This window comes from Morus notabilis, unplaced genomic scaffold (assembly GCF_000414095.1).
Source record: "Morus notabilis unplaced genomic scaffold, ASM41409v2 Scaffold973, whole genome shotgun sequence".
NCBI lineage: Eukaryota > Viridiplantae > Streptophyta > Magnoliopsida > Rosales > Moraceae > Morus > Morus notabilis.
In genome coordinates, this window is record NW_010362556.1 from 135,848 (window position 1) to 154,296 (window position 18,449).

Consider the following 18,449-nt stretch of genomic DNA (forward strand, 5'->3'; position numbering starts at 1 on the left):
AAAATTGTTAATATAATTATAATATTATAATATATAAAATGTTATACAATATAATAAAACTATCATTATAAAATATATTATATAATTATGATATATAATATAATAATATATATAATTATTATTATATTATGTACAATAAATATATTATAATTATAATGCACTATAATGAATAATAATATTAGAATTATTAGTATAATTATGGTATTATTTGTTAAAATATTACAACTATATTATATTATATCATATTATATATATTATATTGTGATATTATTATATATTATATTATAAGATATAATTACATTACAATATATTATATATTATTATAGAATATTAAATAAATATATTATAATTTATAACTATATTATAAATTAATTATTATATTATTATAACATTATTATATTATAATATTTTTTATTATATATTATATTATATTATATTTCAAGATATAATTACTATATAATATGTTTTAATTATATTATAATATTGAAGGGTAATTATGAAAAAAAATAAAAAAGAACTTAGAATGGCCATTTCTCCCATATGAGGAAAGAATGATGATTCACCTAAAATGGGTGAATGGCCATTCCTTTTGAATGATCATTCATTTCTTATAAATCAAACCAAACATCAAACTAGAATTCCTTTGCATTATATTCCATTCCTTTCCACCCAACCAAACACACCCTCAATGGCTTGCTAAAGGCCATACACACCTCCACTTTAGGGGAATAAGACTTGTCCTAACCCTTCATGGCAAAAAAGGTTTACCTGTTACTGTTCGTCTGGCACTTCTGGATACCAGATACACTAGATACAAACATGTAGTAATAGGAACTACACTTTCCACACTTCATGCTGGTAGTGTCCTATTAACTTTTTTCCTAAATTTCAACATTCCACTGAAGACGCCACAAACGAGTATCGAAATCCATTTGATAAGTCGAGTTTGAAAGCCACAAGGAAAACCTTGATAGGTTCGGAATAGTTCTTCAATAACTCAAGAAGAATATCTCACAAAGTGAATAAACATCAAAAATTTTATTAATTTTCATTTTTCAGCCTTAAATAGCCGAGTATAAGCTGAAAAAGGTCTAAAATTTGAAAAGTCATATCCTATCCTTAATAGGGTAGGCGACTAAATGAAAATAAACACCTAAAGATAAGATAAACACGCCTAAAGATAACTCATAGGGAAGGAATCTGACTTTGAATCAAACTCATTCCTTAAAAATGCCTAAAAACTTATCCTAGGGAAGGAATCCGAATTTGAATCTAACTCCTTCCTAAAAAATGCCTAAAAGCTTATCCTAGGGAAGGAATCCGAATTTGACTCCAATTCCTTCGTTCTAAACACGCATAATTTGTAATTTAAATGCTAACTTGAAACTTAAATCTAAAAAGATAAGATTAGGACGAAATCAAGTCTTGATCTACAATCTAGACTTGATTTTTGGCTGGAAAATGCGCCTAATCCTCTTGGTCTTGCCCTTGCACGTGTATCTTGGAATGTTATGCGAATTTGACCATGTAATGGCTCGATATCTCATCTCTGGACCAACTGGGACTTGAATTGGATAGTGAGTATTCCTTGCATTCCTGATATCCTCATCATTCCCCCCCTCTTGAAAATGATTTATCCACAAATCAACACCTGGTAAGTCAAGGCTGTAGGCATTGGCATTGTTGTTTAAGCTCCTTCGTCTCTTCTGGGTTGCTCTTACATGCAGATTGGTTTGGAATTGATGCCCCTGGAAAAAAGTTGATTTGATGTTCATTCCCCCGGATGAGTAGTAAACCATGCGATACCTTCTCGGGAAACACATCCTCAAATTCCTGAAATAGAGAAACAACAATATTGTTTTTGCATAGAAATTACTTTTTTTTTCTCGGTTTTTACCTCCTTGGCCGAACTCATCTCTCTATTGTCTTCCTTACTAGGTTCGACATAACTCTCTTTTTTTCTCCTTTTGGCTGTGGATCTCTCTTTTACCTCACTCTCTCTATGCACAGTTTCATTCTTCTATTCACTTTCATGGTTTTGCACGATCTTGTTCTTTTGTTCACCCAATTTTTGTAACCTCACTTGATCCTCGTATACTTATTTTGGTGTCAAGGGAACTAGAGTGATAGTCCGTTGATTGTGTAAGAATGAATATTTGTTGGTGAAGCCGTCGTGCTGCACGCGCCAGTCAAATTGCCATGGTCTTCCGAGAAAAAGATGTGCCGCTTGCATTGGTACCATATCACACAATACTTCATCCTCATACTTACCAATTTGGAATGGTACAACAACCTGTTTTGTAACCCTAACTTCTCCGTTATTCTTCAACCATTGTAGCTTGTAAGGACGAGGGTGATTAAGTGTTGGAAGCCCTAGCTTTTCAACCATGGAAGTACTAGCAACATTAGTGCAACTACCGCCATCGATAATAATACTACATACCTTGTCTTTCACGTGGCAACGAGTGTGAAAGATGCTCTCCCGCTGTACTTTTTCTTCATCTTCTTTAGCTTGCAAGTTTAAGGCTCGACGTACGACTAGCCCAAGCCTCTCAACGTAATCTGCCTTGAATTCTTGTTCCTGTGACATAATTAGAAGATGTTTTCTCTAGAATAATAATTCTCTCAAATCACTCATGTTTCACTCAAGTCACTTGTGTTTCACTCAAATCCACTTGTATTCTTCTACTAGTTCTTTCAAAACTAATCCAACAATAAGAAGGATTCAAGTAGTCAATCAAGTCAAGACTTTAAGGGTTCTGAAACTATTGAAAATAAGCTTTTTTTTCCCCCAAAAATAGGATCACCGGGCTCTACCCTAGTGAGAATTGTAGGGCTCAAAAAGATCTTCGATTTGATATATTATACGTCCTGTAATGATTCCTAGATCAAAAGTTATAGCAGTTTTCGTGAGGTTCCTTCTTTTCCCAAATTTTTTTTTTCGACTTTGTAAAACCCTAGTTGAATTCGAATTCAGCAATAGGGTTTGGACTAAAACTTAAAACAAGGAAGGGATGGTTAATCATTTTCTCTATTTTTTTTTTGAATTGAGAAAACCCTAACCCTAATGTGAGATTTTTTCTTTTTTTTTTTTGATAAAGAAAAGAAAACGTAATAAACAAAAAAAAGGATAGCAAAACCTGACGATCCTAAGCTCTGATACCAACCGATACAAACCCCACCAACAATGTGATGAAACCCGTCGCTACATATGGGATACGATCCAAGATCTTCAAGAATTAATGGAAACCGCGACCCGTTGCTTAGTAAAGCAAGAACCTTGGTATGGTAAAGACGCCACAAACGAGTATGGAAATCCGTTTGATAAGTCGAGTTTGAACGCCACAAGGAAAACCTTGATAAGTTCAGAATAGTTCTTCAAGAACTCAAGAAGAATATCTCACAAAGTGAATAAACATCAAACTTTTATTGATTTTCATTTTTCAACCTTAAATAGCTGAGTATAAGCTGAAAATATCCGTTTGGTTCAAAATTTGGGCATTTTTCGGGCTAACGGTCAAAAAAATTCAGGCATTTTTCAGGCAATAGGCAAAATTCAGGCAACGGTCAAAAACATTGGGGCAACGGGCAAAAAAATTCGGGCAACTTCGAGTAATGCCAGAAAATTCAAAAAAAATCCGGCGAACGGAGGGGTACGACTTCTCCACGGTAGAGGGCAGTCGAGGGAATGAATATTTTCGGGCTGCCCAAGCCCGTGCCTGAAAAATACCGTGGTCGGGCGGGGAGAGGCACCTGCTGTCGTGCCCAAAAATTTTCGGGCACTGGGCATGCCCTCCGCCCGAAGTTGTAGCACTAATTCGAATGATCCAGATAGTCCCTGGGTTTTCGAGAAAAGCCCTAAAAATTCGTCCACATCAAGAACTGCACCGTGTATGATGTTCTCATCATATGATCGAGACTTCCCAACTCTTGAAAGGCACGTAGAGCAGACAACTAAGGTAGTCTCCAGACCATATGTGCAGCCAACAGAGATGCAGTCAGACGGGAGAACAAAGCTTCCAACTATGGTAGAAGAAGTTCTGAATTGGCAGACTCAAAATGCCAGAGCACATAACCAAGTCCTATAGAAGATCGAGACTAAGGTTGACAAGGTCATAGCCCAAGCTAACCTTGCTGATAAGAAGCTTGATAGCCTCAGCGATGATGTAAGAAAGATCTATGAAAACCTCCAGTCAAAGATCAAACGCATAGATTCTAACCTAAGAAGCCTTATTAATCAGGGTTACTTTGGTCCAAAATTTGATAAAAAAGAAGCGGAGATCTAGAAGCTGAAAGCTAAACTCAGGCAGATCGATGACGACATGGATAAAAGAGAAAGGAGAATGTTTAATCCTCATTCTTATCCATTTCCCTCATTAGGTCCATCTTTGTTCCCTTCATACTCATATTCATCTCAGCCTGACTATTCAAAGGTCTTCAAGATGACCCATGAGATCTTTAAAGATCCAATATGGTCAAAACCAACTACACCAACAAGGCCAACTTCTTCAAAATCAAAGACCACCAGAGTAAGTCTTTCTTCAGAAGAAGACGAACCTGTCCCGCAGAAGGCTAAACCTACAGCAGAAGAAAAGAAGAAAAACCAGGAGTATCCTCCTGCTTACATGGCACTCTCTTCAAAACTAGAAGTGTTTTCAGAACCAACCTCAGCCTCTGAATCATACCTAGGACCATTATTAGAAAGTTTGTCTGAAACGGAAACAAGCTCAAAGGAGTCCAAGGAAGTAGAGGATACCATGGACATTACACAATTGCTGATGGCCACCTCTACAGGGTCTAATGATCAACATACTCATACAGAGATGGGAGAATCCATGAGAGAAACATCCTCCATAATTGAATAACCATCTGACACTCAACAACGATCAGAAAATGCTTTCTCTAAGCCAACAACTGGTCTCTGGTTTACCTTTGACAAGGCCTCTCTAGATCAATGGAGAGACAAAATCAATGAATTCAGAGCATGGATTGACTTGCAGATGACAAAACCTGGAGCAGAACTACAAGCTATCCTCAGATAGTTTATCTCTAGATTCACTGGCATCCTCAGAGATTGGTTCCAGAGTCTTGGAGGATATAGACAACTATAATTCATCAAGGCAGACACTGCAATAGGAATACTTGGACTCATATACCAAGAATTCATCAGAGACTATAATCTCATTGATAAGCAGATGCGCCAGGAGTACTTTAAGATGAAATGTTGTTCTTTAAAGAGAAAGGACATCGAGTTTCATTATCAAAGAATGTCTCGGCGATACTACATGCTAAATGGATTCAATGATCACAATCTCTGAAAAGTGTACCTATCGTCACTACCACAAGAATTACAACCAAAACTTCAAAGATCTCTCCTGGCCACAAAGAAAGAGCTTAAAGACATATCCATTGGAGAAATTCATCAACTGGCATTGGCAGCACTCAACAAACTCTGTGAGACACAAGAATTATTCTTTTCCATGATGAAGGAAAGATCTAAATTCAGGAAAGCATGCGAGAAGCCCTATTTACAAATCAAATGTAAAGACGACAAGTGCTCATGTGGCCCCCCGAAGCACTCCCATGATAATACTTCAAAACGGTCTCGCAGACCCAAGAAATTCAACAAAAAAAGAATAAAGGAAATTTTGGTTCTTCAGAAGAAAAAGACGTGGCAGTCCAAAGTCAGACCGATGTTTCAGTTGCGGAGAAAAATGACATTATTCAAATAATTATCCTAAGAAATCTGCCAAGTCAGCCAGAATCATCCAGCAACTACAAGCCAACTTAACAAATCGGGATGAAGAAGATGCTGATCTGGAATCCTTGTTTTCTGAACAAGAAGACCCAGACATGGATACAGTATTCGCTATTCCAGACTCAGATCAAGAAGATTTTGATTCAGAGGAAGAAAACGTAGACTATCACATTCCAGACTACAATATGGAATAATGTTCCATAACTGTGCCAACTCTTCCACTACCAAATGTCGAAGTCCAGGTCCTAACTTCGAAGTATGATAATCTAATAAACTTGATCACCTACATGGATACCGGTGCCAGAAGAACAATGATGAATCCAAGAGTCCTACCACGAGATTTTTGGATATCACACATTGAGTACTTCAAAGCTGCAGATAACCAAGTGTTCAAGACAGAACTGATTACCAAAACCAAAATTGGTATCAAGTTCTTCCCTGGATGCATCATATGGACAAGAATCCTTGGAAGCTCACTACCAGACAAGGATTTACTCATCGGAATGGATATGTACTGCCAAGCAGAGAAACTTCAAATCCTTCCCACAGGACTGAAGTATAAAAGGCAATTTAAGCCTTACGCTACCATCCCAAAGATGTTCTCAATCAAAGAGGCTCTAACTGGTTATGAAGAAATAAAAAACAAGCTTCTAATATGCTGTGCTGATAGCCATGATCAGTTCCAGCATCCCAATCTTTTCAGGAAAAACCAAAAGTTCTTCATACAGTTGCCCTTTAAGAAGAATGAAGACATCAATCTGACTACGGCTACTACCCCGGAATAACCCCATCAGATCTAGCCTTAGCCCGAGAAGAATGTGCTCAGCTTCTTAAGCAAGGATTGATTGAGCCTACAAAATCAGACTGGGCTTGTCATGCCTTCTATGTAGAAGAAAGATCAGAACAAGTCCGTGGAAAGAAAAGGCTCCTTATTGATTATAAGCCTTTGAACATGTTCCTAAAGGATGAAAAATTCCCTATTCCAAGAACCACTTCCCTGTTCACCCACTTAAAAGAAGCCCAAGTCTTATCAAAATTTGACCTCAAATGAGCATTCTGGCAATTGGGAATTGATTCAAAGGATAGGCTCAAAACAGCCTTCTGTATTCCAGATGCACAGTACCAATAGCATGTCCTACCATTTGGACTGAAGACGGCCCTGTCACTATTCCAACGAACGATGGCCCAAATCTTTGAGCCCATCTTGTACAGTGCCTTAATCTACATAGATGACATCCTATTATTCTCAAAAGAAAAAGAAGCCCATAAAGTCTTACTGGCCCAGTTACATCAAATCGTGGATCAACATGGCATCATGCTCTCTGAAAAGAAAAGCCAGATAGGACAAAACCAAGTTAAATTCTTAGGGATGCAAATATCCCAAGTAAAGTTTCAACCTGGTCCACACATAGCGCGAGAATTATTGACGTTTCCAGATAAGAACCTCACTATAAAACAGATCCAACAGTTCTTAGGAATAGTCAATTATCTCAGAGGATTTGTTCCACGCGTGACTGAACATATCAGCTAGCTGTCAAAAATGTTGAAAAAGAATCCTTCTCAGTGGGGGGACAGAACAGGCAGCCGCTGTCATTGCTTTGAAAAAGGTAGCCCAGTCACCTCCACCTTTAAAGATTCCAAGCACAGGGAAAAGAGTCATGCATGCAGATACAAGTGATCACTAATGGGGAGCCATCCTCATCGAGGAAGAAAAGGACAAGAAACACTACTGTGGACATGCCAGTGGCCAATTCAAAGAATCAAAAAAAACACTACCACACCATCTACAAGGAGATTCTTGCAGTAAAGTATATAATTCAAAATTTTAATTTCCATCTCAGAGGTTACAATTTTGAGGTCCGTATGGATAATTCATCTTTTCCTAAGGTCCTTGATTTTAAAAATAAAACTCTTCCTAATCCACAATTACTCAGACTTAAAGATTGATTTGCAAGATACGACTTTTCTGTCAAGCATATAAAATGCCATCACAACCTCATCCCTGATTTCCTAACTCGACCAAAACTTGTCCAGGTTATCACCCCTTGTAAGACTTTCCCTATCATTCTCATGTCTTCCAATATCCACAGACCACTGTGTTTCCCTATAAAATCAAACCATCGTTTTCCTCCAGGACTAGATAGTACAGCCACACCTAACCAAATCTAGTACTATGCCAAACACCACATTTTCTATTACCTGACCAATGCCTGCAATAGAACCAATAATCCACATGCCCAATTCCTGTACAACACAAAGCAACCATACCTTGCCATCTACCATCTTTGTCCCTTTAAATAGATCACTAAAGATGATATTTGGTACCTATGGTGCCAAACAGTTCTTTATAAGATCACCCTAAACTGTCCACTCATGCAACTTCACACACACCTCAATGATCCCAGCAATGGAGGATCAACTTTGTGGCAATTGCTGAAGACATTTAATCCACTCATGTGGTGGAGAAAGGAAGTCTCAAGACTTCTCCAGCGATACAAAGTATGAACCTTCTCTTCAACAGAGGTTCCACTAGTGTATACAATCTTTTTTCTACACTGTCCATACCTACTCAACTCAGATACACAGGGTTATACACACAGCATGAAGTGTACACCTGGTACACTGGCTTTGCCTATCGTCAGTCACTAAAAGATATCACGGATCACCTTGTCAAGGTTCTGTGTAGAGAAAATGGACATTAGCCAAGCCTGCTTTGCAGCCAAGCATCATCTCTACAATAGCTCCACCCACTAACATCTATGGACCGTACAATATTTTCACTGTCAGCAACAGTCGATACTTTGAAAAAGATGCAACAACCTCCTCTGAAGCACCATCAGCACAACATGACACACAAAGTGAAGCACCATCGTCACAACAAGACACACAGGGTCAGCAAGACTTTGACCCAACGTTGTTCCAAGATTTCCAGGATCCATACTATAACTCATCACCCAGCAAAAGATAAAGACAGTGGTACCCACATGAACATCCATATGAGCGTGGTTCAACGAACTCTGACTCATCAGACTACAGCTCCCACTGCAACGGGTCCCCTTAGCTGAAAAAGGAGCACCCAGTTGTCCTCCTGGTACAAAGGTCATAAGATCTTACCCGAAGATCTTATCTTGTAAAAAGTTTATTTGTTTGTTTTATATGCTTAGTCAAAAGTTTAATAGTATGTCTACCACTTTGTCAAAAGTGGTTCTATCATCTGTACAAATAAGTCAATAGTGGAACAGTGTGTGATCCAATTTGTCAAAAGTCATCTTGTCCTTTGTAAAATAAGTGTAAAGTTATATAGTGTAAATCTTATCCTGTCAGATGAGATCAGAGTCTTGTGTGATGAGCCTTAACAATATAAGGCGAGACATTTCTCTTGGTTAGGCAGAAGTCCTCCAACCAAGAGAACTTTGTAAAGAATTTGCTCAACAATAAAAGTATGAGTTTCTAAATCCCCCTTCTTCCTCTCTGAAATTCTAAGTTCCCTTCCTTATATCATAAATGTTCTCCTCCTAACTAGTATGCCCTGTGTTTACCTCTATTAGGGGATCCTGCACATCAGAAAGTTTAAGTCTAAGATCCTTGCTACGATCTCCATGACCATGAGTGATAAGCATCTGTGGCACTAAAAGCCAAAAGTCAAGTGGACGTAGTGGCTATACTGTGCACATCCTTGTTGTTTATGGTTTTTAGAGCTCTCAGTCAGTGATGATATCATACTCTTAAATTTTAAAAAGGGTTTGTTTCGCCTTCTAAAATAAGAAAAGTGATTCAAAACACCTCTTGAATTAATGTTATTATATAAACACTCATGAACTATTGATTTTATACCAATTTGTCCGCAATTTTATATCAAAAAAAAAAGTTGACACAAAAGTAATAATTCAAAAAGTAAATTAACTTAAAAGTCAATAGTTTGGGGAATATTTATAAAGGAAAACACTAATGGAGTTCTGTTTTCCCAACTTCTGAGTATGCTCCGTATGACGTGAGTCACGTGACGTGCAGAGCAATGGAAGGAGCAATTTCACTTTTTTCCAATTAAATAAATATGGGCCCACTTGAAACTTACAACAAATTTTGTGTCTTTTATACACGTGGACTGCGGAGTTGTGCGGAGCCAGTAAAATCGGGTGCCTAATAGCAGCACTTATATATAAAAGTATAACTAACGTCGTGTCATCATTTTTTTAAAAAAAAATTTATAAATGTGAGGACATTTTAAACTAGGTACATAATTTAAGAGAAAAAATGAATCATTTTTAAAATTTAGGAGATGTTAAAATTAGGTATAAAATTTAGAGGGTGTTTATGAAATTAATTCAGAAAAAAGGACTACAAAATTGTGCTTCCACTTTCCACTTTAAACAACCCGAAAAACTAAGAAATGCGAATCTAAAACCATCTAAAACAAAAACGCGTATCAAATGCTCCCTTGTAGAAGAATTTGCTTCTTTCCGATTATTAGTCCTAAACAAATGGAAAACCACAAGATACAGATCTTTGTGCACACCCAATTGGGAAAGCCTATTACGTACTCGAGTCTCCAGGTCAACAGAAATGAGATCATTAAGAACCAATTTTGGCCGGTGTAATTTAAAAAAATGTAATTTGTTTTATAATTAAAAAAACAAAATATTAGAAAAAAAATTAAATGCAAAAAATTATAACTCAAAATTATAATAAGTTAAATGAGAAAAACATAGAAAAAAATGTGCCAGTAGCCAAAAAGTAGAGAACTAAAAGTAGAGAACTAACAAACATTCAGGTTGAATCAGAGAAATTAATTCACATAATACAAACGTATGTTACGAATGTCAAATTTTTTTTCATACTATAATGAATACATGAAATTTTAAGTAATAGAGATAGAATCTCATTGATGATATATACTTTCAAACTTATTTCCTACGACTTTCCTGGTATTTAACCCACATTTTATTCGCGAGGCGATCCCTAAAACGACTCATCTATGTACGACTAACACTACCTGTTGGCCTAATGTCATTTCTAAGATGTCATTTGTTAAGTTGAATCTTTTTATTTGCTCCATTCACAGAATTTGGCTCCACTATAAGGGAATATGGATTCATGAAAGGAGGAGAAGATAAAGAGGAAAGGGAAAGCATCAACTAAAAATGAAGATAGGAAAACTTTATAATCAGTTTTTGCCTCTTGTGGTTGTAGTTGTTTGGATTCTTTGTCATGGAAAGGGAAAGAAGTGGACCTGTTTTGTGAACCAAGTCTAATAAGGAGGAACATGGCATATAGCTATGTCTTTTAAATCAACTTACAGCCCCAGCATCCGCATTCCCTGTCCCACCCTTTACCCCCACTTACACATTACTTCATGTTGATCTCTGTGTATGATGCTATCTGATTTGGGTTGATTCTGTTGGATTTAATCTGTGTTTCTTGTACATTTTTTTCATAACTGGATAAAGGAAAGAACACAACTTTTATTCAACTTATGGTAGTGTTACAAATTTAATTTCCAATTCTCAAAATACAAGTTTAGAGAAATTTTTGTGTCAACAGTAAAGAATCAGAGCAAAAAAACTGAAATACAACTGCAACCAATAACACAAAAAGGCTTTGTTTGAATCCCTATTATTTGATTACATCTGGGGTACATCCACCGAGATGAACCCATTTAAAAGACCAACAATGCAAAACAATATCCTAGGCATCTATAGATCTTTAAACAGAATTGTGAATAAGTTGAGGATCACATACCATTATAGAGTTCGAGCAAGAGGAGGAGATGAACGACACCGTTGGTAGAAAACCAAACGCAGACGAAGGTGTTTTGAAAATTTTCCGTTCGCTTCTATTTCCTCTCCGGTAAGGGCGAGAAATTGTGTAGTACCGGCTAAATTTGTACCGAATGTGAAGCTTTCGTCGATTGTTCACAGCAACCTACTCAAAGGATAGGCATCAACCCAGAGAAAAGGATTCCACCGAGATGTGGGTTCTTTACCCGGTTAATATGCGAGCATGTGAAGGAACAGAAGCATGAAAAATTCGAAGAGAAGGGAAAAATAGAGAAAGGCTGAGCAGATTCTCTGAAGGAGCACGAGAAGAACGAAAGGTTGAGGAAGGCTGGAGATTCTCAGACAGAATAGTCAAGGCTGAATGTGAGGAATGTGAGAGTCATTACTCCGGTTACTGTTTGTGCACTGTGCAGAGTGATTCAAGTTGGGCTGAATCAGGGGGGTTGATTTTGAATCGGGACCCAAAAAACCCTCAAAGACTCAAACATTGATTCCAATTCACAAGCCTGAATCTACCAACCAAAGGCACGCTAAATGTGAAGGCCATGATTAAAATGAGGGACCCTGACCACGTCCCTTGTGAAAGTCAGATTTTGGTTCATGGTACTAGAATATTAAGAGAAAGCTGGAATCTTAAAGATTATTTCATCAGAAATGGAGCCACTTTTTTCTTGAGTGTTAGGTCTCGTTCGCTTAGAAGATTTGAATTTTTAATTCGAGCTGAAATGCGATATTTTTTGAGAGCTTTTAACTGTAAAAGAAAAAGTTAAATGTGATATTTTTCTGAGAGTTTTTAACTGTAGAAACCTATAACTGAAAATGTAAATTTATAAAATGAACACGGCCTTAGACATCCTTCAACTATGTACCCAATCCGATACACAAGTTCAATAACCGTAGAGCATACGAGACCAAAGTATGAGGGTCGGTTCGAAGTGACAAATTTTCATCAAGTTCGGTCATCTCAAGGTTTAGTACAGACGGCCTATTTTTTCATACCCTACTGATTCCCATCTTCTTTTTTACTTTTATGTTTCTTTTGTTCCTTTAGTATAAGGGTAAGTTATATGTTCAAAGTTCCTTTTTTTTCTATTAATTGCAAGTTTTGTGTAATATTTTCTATGTCCAACCTTTTTTTTTTCCTTGTTTTCTTGCTTCTCTTTATTGTTATTCTAGAGTAACGAAATAGTACTGGATACTTGGCCTTCCTAATAATATAGATATACGATGATATATCTCCTGGCATTCAAAGATTTATTTATTATTCTCAATTCGCTCTTGTAGAGTTCCTACAGAACATCAATCATAGATACAACTGTTGCATCTTCAAGTAATCCTCTTGTTAAGAGTTCTCTGGGAAAAGCAAGTCAGAGCATCGTAAGTTATCCTCATGTCAGCATATACTGGCTCCAAAAACGAGCTATATGAAACAAAATTTTGACCTGCCTTAATAACAAAGAATTCAACTGATATGCTAGCGGAAAAGGGTCATTCGATTTTCAACCTGTCACGATTTTGTATTATTGGAGATTTTTTTCTGAAGGGCCGAATTTTCGTTCTATAAATCAAACTTGATAGTAGTATGTCTGATTCTTAACTTCACCAAGAAAAAAAAAAAAAAAACAAATGTACAATGAAGTCTCAGTGTCTCACCAACAAAGATGAATTGACAAGAATGGCTAAAAGGAATGAGAAAAGAGTTGAAAAGGGTGACGTGAGAAACAAAGAAACAGATAATACTTTTGTCCTAGCTAATTCTTTCAATCCTCTAAGCGTAAACCATGAAATAATATCTCAGAACATTACCTGTGACACTTGTATCAATCCTCTAAATATTCTAAGCCTCAAACCTTTTGGTCCCGAACTGAAACTCGGAGAGTACGTGTATGACAGCATGGTAAACCACAAAATCCTTACTGCAGTATGATTATGTGTTGTAATGAAGAAGTATGTGAGAATCGATGTGATAGACCTTCTGTAAACAAGGGTTTGGCTTTGGAAGATAATGATGGAAAGAACCTTCATGCTTATTCACTCCCATTACTAGAACATATTTACACGAAAGAACCAGGGGAGTACAAAAGCTACCACAAGGCATGCCATCAAGAAGTTACAAAAGGGCTGTCCGCGCCAGCATCCTCCACTCCTCTCAGATGACATACTACCGCTGCGAGTAAATCTTTCATTCCACTCCTCCATAAATCTGATATCCCCAACACCAGTAATGTTTTTTGCAGTCTCGCCACAAATTTCGCACATTCTGCAGCAACAGAATAAGAAAGAAATCCATGTGAAATTCCCAAGAGAGTATTCTCTGTTCAATAATTTTGAGATATGTCGGGGAAAATGGGTTAGCCCAAAAACAAATCGGATTCATGATTTAACCACAGAACTACAAAAAAGTCCATCTACTTGCAAGATTGAGTACCAGTAAAAGTTAATCACATCCCATTTAACAAAAGTTCCCCCCCACTTGAAAAGAAAAGGAAAACAGAAATCCAGTCTGCTTCTTTTGATTTTGTTATATATGCAATCCAAAACCAGAAGAAGCTCCTGAATCAGCAAAGGGCCAAGTCAGCACTCAGCAGCAGGAGAATTGTAGTCACCTGCTACCTGTGATTTTCTCAGCGCTCCGCCAGAGAAGAAAGAAGTCTGGGTAACATTAAGCCATTCATCAGTTTTTGTGTTTAAAAAACTCCAACCATCATGCAAGTTGTAAAAAAATAAATCAAGCCTTTATCTCTACTAAAATACAGCAAAATCATGTCAATATTTTCATAAACAAAAATAGAAACATAAACATGCATACTGACACAAGTTTGGGAGCCTACATGTGTATCACAGCCTCTAATTTGTCAACATGATATGTTAATTTGTTTATTACATATACTTGGAATTTGAAGAGTTGAAATAAAACTTACTGCTCACTTTTCTTTTTCTGGACATTGAAAGTTATTACTACTATTCATTCCTCTATTCTTTTCATCGAAAAAAAAGAAAACTGCTAAAGCAGAACAGAAGGAAAAACTACAACAAAAAATGTGCCTCGGAAGCAAGAGCTTTTGTTTTTGCAAGTTTTAGCACCCCTAAGGACGGTCTAAAACCAGGAAAAATCCATATATGTAATTGTCAAATCAAGATTAAGTTTAGAAAATACAAAAGTAAGTCAGCTACAAATGCAATTTGATCTTCATACTACATTTTTCTTTACAAGCAATATTAACTAAAAGTGTCTGTGTATGTGCACCACAAATAAAAAGTTCCCAAAAGTTCATATTTCCAGGGATTCTTGAGCCATAAAATTGGATGTCATTTCAAAAACAAAATGAAATCTTACCTGTTGCCCTTCACCTTAAACCAAGCTTCTGCACACTGATAATGTGCGATGCTCAGGTCATCTTTACACCCGCAACCAAGATGAATTAAATCCGCAACAGAAGTTGTCGTGGTTCTTCTATCCGGTGATTGATCAGAACTCAAATGGCAAATCCTGCAAATCCTTTCACCATCCCATTTATCACCACAACTTTTGGCACTTCCGCAGCTTATATCGATCACGCACGATTGCTTCTCAGATTCAGACATCTTACTCTTCGACTCTTCCACAGACATTATACTCAACCCCAACTCATCAACCTTTGCATTCAACACCCTGTTATCTCCACTCACAAGTGGAGCCTCAGAGGGACTGATCACAACTGAAGCCTCAACAACCACCCGAACACCCGAATTGGTTGGATTTGCAATAGTTCCTTGTTCAACTCCATTAGTTGACCCCAATTCACAACCCCTTAGCTCCAAATCTTTGTTTTCTTCGCTATGACACGCTCTCTCCTCCTTTTTAACCGCAGTGATGGTCTCAACGGCCGATCCATCAACAAAATCACTCGAATTCTCCTTCGCCCTTCGGTCATCTCGACTCAAAACCTCATTACTACTCTGCGGATCATGTTCCTCCTCATCCATAACTCTTCTAAAGAGTCTTCTTCACCACCAAAAGAATTCCCAATTGCACAAAACCCCAAAAGAATACACACCTAATTTTAATCAATTCCCAAACTCCAAACTAAAAACTGCTAACCAAGAGTCGAATATGCATACAAATGAACCCAATCGAAAAACCAACATTTTTATTTCCCCTTTAGGCAAGTCAATCAATAAGATAAATGGTTGTAACTTAACCAAATCACTGATTGACCCACGTGTGTTTGTATCTCTAATCCACAATCTACAATATCATCACACAAAAATAAATTGAATTCATTCCGATAATCTGGGGTGACATAAAAGGAAATCCAACAGCTAAAACTAGAAAAATAAAAGAACAAATAATAAATAAGAGAGAGAGAGAGAGGGAGAGAGAGACCCGAACCTTTTCCAGTGAAAATAGCTCTCGATTAGAAGGCAAAACCGGGATTTTGCAAACCCAGAAATTGAGCTCCGACGAGCTTCGGATCTGGGGTTTTCTCCATATCCAACTTCACCAAGTGTTTGATTTCATTTTCCGCAAAAAAAAGGGGTTGAGAGATTAAATGTATCTTTAACACGTACTAAAGAAACTGGGAGGTGTTAGGTGAAGAAAGGAACGGGAAAATGAGATTTTACGAACCAAGTTAAGCGCTAAAACTTACAAGAGATTAATAGCTAAGTCAATGAAGATTTATATAGGAGTTTTAACTTTGGATTGTTTGTTTGTTTGTTTAACATATTGTATTGTGCCTCCCCATTTGCTGATGATGACTTCAATGCAGGTGCAGAGAATTTTCACACGTAATCCATGACCATTTTCGTTGCTAGTTGGTTTTTCTTTTCTTTTCTTTTCCTTTTTTTTTTTTTTTTTCAATAGAGTGAGTAAACAAATAAGAATAATTATTTGATGGGTATTAAGGAAATATCTTAAAACACAGTTTTTAATACATATTTTTACTCTCAATTGGATGATGCAGTAGTAGTTTTTCGTTGTTATTTGTTTTTTTTTTTTTTTTTTTTTCCTTTTTTTTTTTTTTTTCAATAGAGTGAGTAAACAAATAAGAATAATTATTTGATGGGTATTAAGGAAATATCTTAAAACACAGTTTTTAATACATATTTTTACTCTCAATTGGATGATGCAGTAGTAGAATGTTTTCCCTTCTTTTCCTCTCAAAATATGCTAAGATTCTATGATCAATAGTCCTAATTAGAAGTCGTATCTAATCAATTAATCGTGCTCCGTCAGACTCATAGTGACAATTGATTTATTTCTTAAATTAGATTAGGTCATTTTTGTTATAATGGTGGCTTCGAGATTCATTTTCATACACGATAGTGATGAGAAACGGGATGACACTAGATATTTATTTTTTTTAGCAAAAGAAAATTGTGATTTAATTTAATTAATAATGATTCTGATTTGTTTCGGTAAAAAAAATTGTACCCAATAGTCAAAACCTGAGCTTTATCCAAACCGTATTTATTTAATGAAATAAATAATACTCCATTTGGGAAAACTTGTGGGTAACAATTTGAATGGGAGAACTTGTTGGCAAGGTCATTGTCTGTGTCGATAATATTGTCAGTGTGACAGACAAATGTGTTTGTGCCGTGACAGATGGAAATAATAGAGACCAATGTAAATATCGTTGCGTTTTGGGGCTGTTTACAGCAAAATAAGATCGCCTGTCTCCTGTCCTGTGTTTTGGTCAAACCAAAATAATAATCCTTGGCCATGTCACTTTCTCAATTATATTATATAATTTCAATTTGTGATAATTAATCCCCTCCCAACACTCCAACTTTTGTCCTTATTATGGGTAATACCTATCTTAACGTAAAAAATAAGAAAATGTAACAATAAAAAATTGAAATAAAATAATCAAATCTGTTTAGGAGGGCAGGACAAGAAAGATAAACAATGGGCATTTTCTAAACGAAGGGTCTCAAATAACCGTTTTCTGCATTTGTCAGATACTCTCGCCATAAAAAACAAAAAAAAAGTGTCCACTTTCACAACACATTATAAAATTATGAATGTACTTGTTGTATATAATTAAAACAAGACAAAATGATGAAATTTTTCACAATTTATATTCCCTTTTTATTTGGAAAATGATATACTTATCACTCGGTTTAGAAAATTGCATAGTATGTCATTCAAATTAAAAACTTTATATTTATGTTATTGAACTTCAATATATTAGATTTTCCAATTGGATTGAATGACATAGATATTAAATTTTTCGCTACTGGGTGATATAAATATAAAAGTGTTATCATTTAAATGGCATGGTAATTTTATTTCTATAGAACTCGCATTACCCTTTTTAGGGTAGTTGACACTTCTAATCCTCTAAAAAATATAATAATAATAATAACTTTAACACTTCTCTTTTTTTCTTTTCTTTTTTCTGACGGTAACACTTTTGCTTAATAAATTTTTATTTTTATTTTTAAAGATGTGTTTATTGCTCGTTTACTTTTTTGAGATTGAAAGTTCTACTACCATAATATTCATGATAAAACTTTTCATGATATATATCATTCCAGTTGAGTTTTGATAAGATGTACTATATATGACAACGCGCATTACTAGCAAAAATGAGAGAAAAACAGTCCATTATGTAAAAAGTCTTCTGTCTTGAATACTTCCTCCGAAAAAAGTTTGGAATCTAGGAAATTACCAGGAACCCTTCCATCTCTCTCTCTCTCTCTCTCTCTCTAAATAATATTTCGATCTTATTATATTGAGATTCAGATTGCATGCCTTTGAGTGAATTTTATGCTAAGAAAGCTTCTAATGGGATGGGATAAGATGCTTAGGGTGTGAAACTGAGCATCATATTTTAAAATCTATTTTCAGCAAAGAAAATAGTTATTGACTATGTATCTTGATAGATAAATACTGTTTTTTTTTCCCCCCCTTAATTGGTAATAGC

At 36.1% G+C, this 18,449-nt stretch overlaps 1 protein-coding gene across 2 annotated transcripts; it reads right to left on the minus strand.

Annotated features, from left to right (window-relative positions):
* Positions 1-13,544: 13,544 nt before the first annotated feature.
* On the minus strand, positions 13,545-16,247 carry LOC21389268. Of its 2 annotated transcripts, XM_024168395.1 has the most exons (4): positions 15,908-16,247; positions 14,873-15,763; positions 14,142-14,187; positions 13,735-13,795 (listed from the first exon to the last, which is right to left on the minus strand). In XM_024168395.1, the coding sequence occupies exons 2-3, from the start codon at positions 15,499-15,501 to the stop codon at positions 14,160-14,162; spliced, it is 657 nt and encodes a 218-aa protein (XP_024024163.1). In that variant the 5' UTR covers positions 15,502-15,763; positions 15,908-16,247; the 3' UTR covers positions 13,735-13,795; positions 14,142-14,159. The 2 variants fall into 2 exon arrangements, with proteins under 2 accessions (XP_010100746.1, XP_024024163.1); XM_010102444.2 differs by lacking the exon at positions 14,142-14,187 and having other exon boundaries at positions 13,545-13,795; positions 15,908-16,240.
* Positions 16,248-18,449: the final 2,202 nt, after the last annotated feature.

Coding starts and splice junctions, on each gene's coding strand:
- LOC21389268 (XM_010102444.2), bottom strand. CDS start 15,501: ATGGATGAGGAGGAACATGATCCGCAGAGTAGTAATGAGGTTTTGAGT. Junction 13,796..14,872: donor TTTAAGGTGAAGGGCAACAG/GTAAGATTTCAT, acceptor CTGTTGCTGCAG/AATGTGCGAAATTTGTGGCG.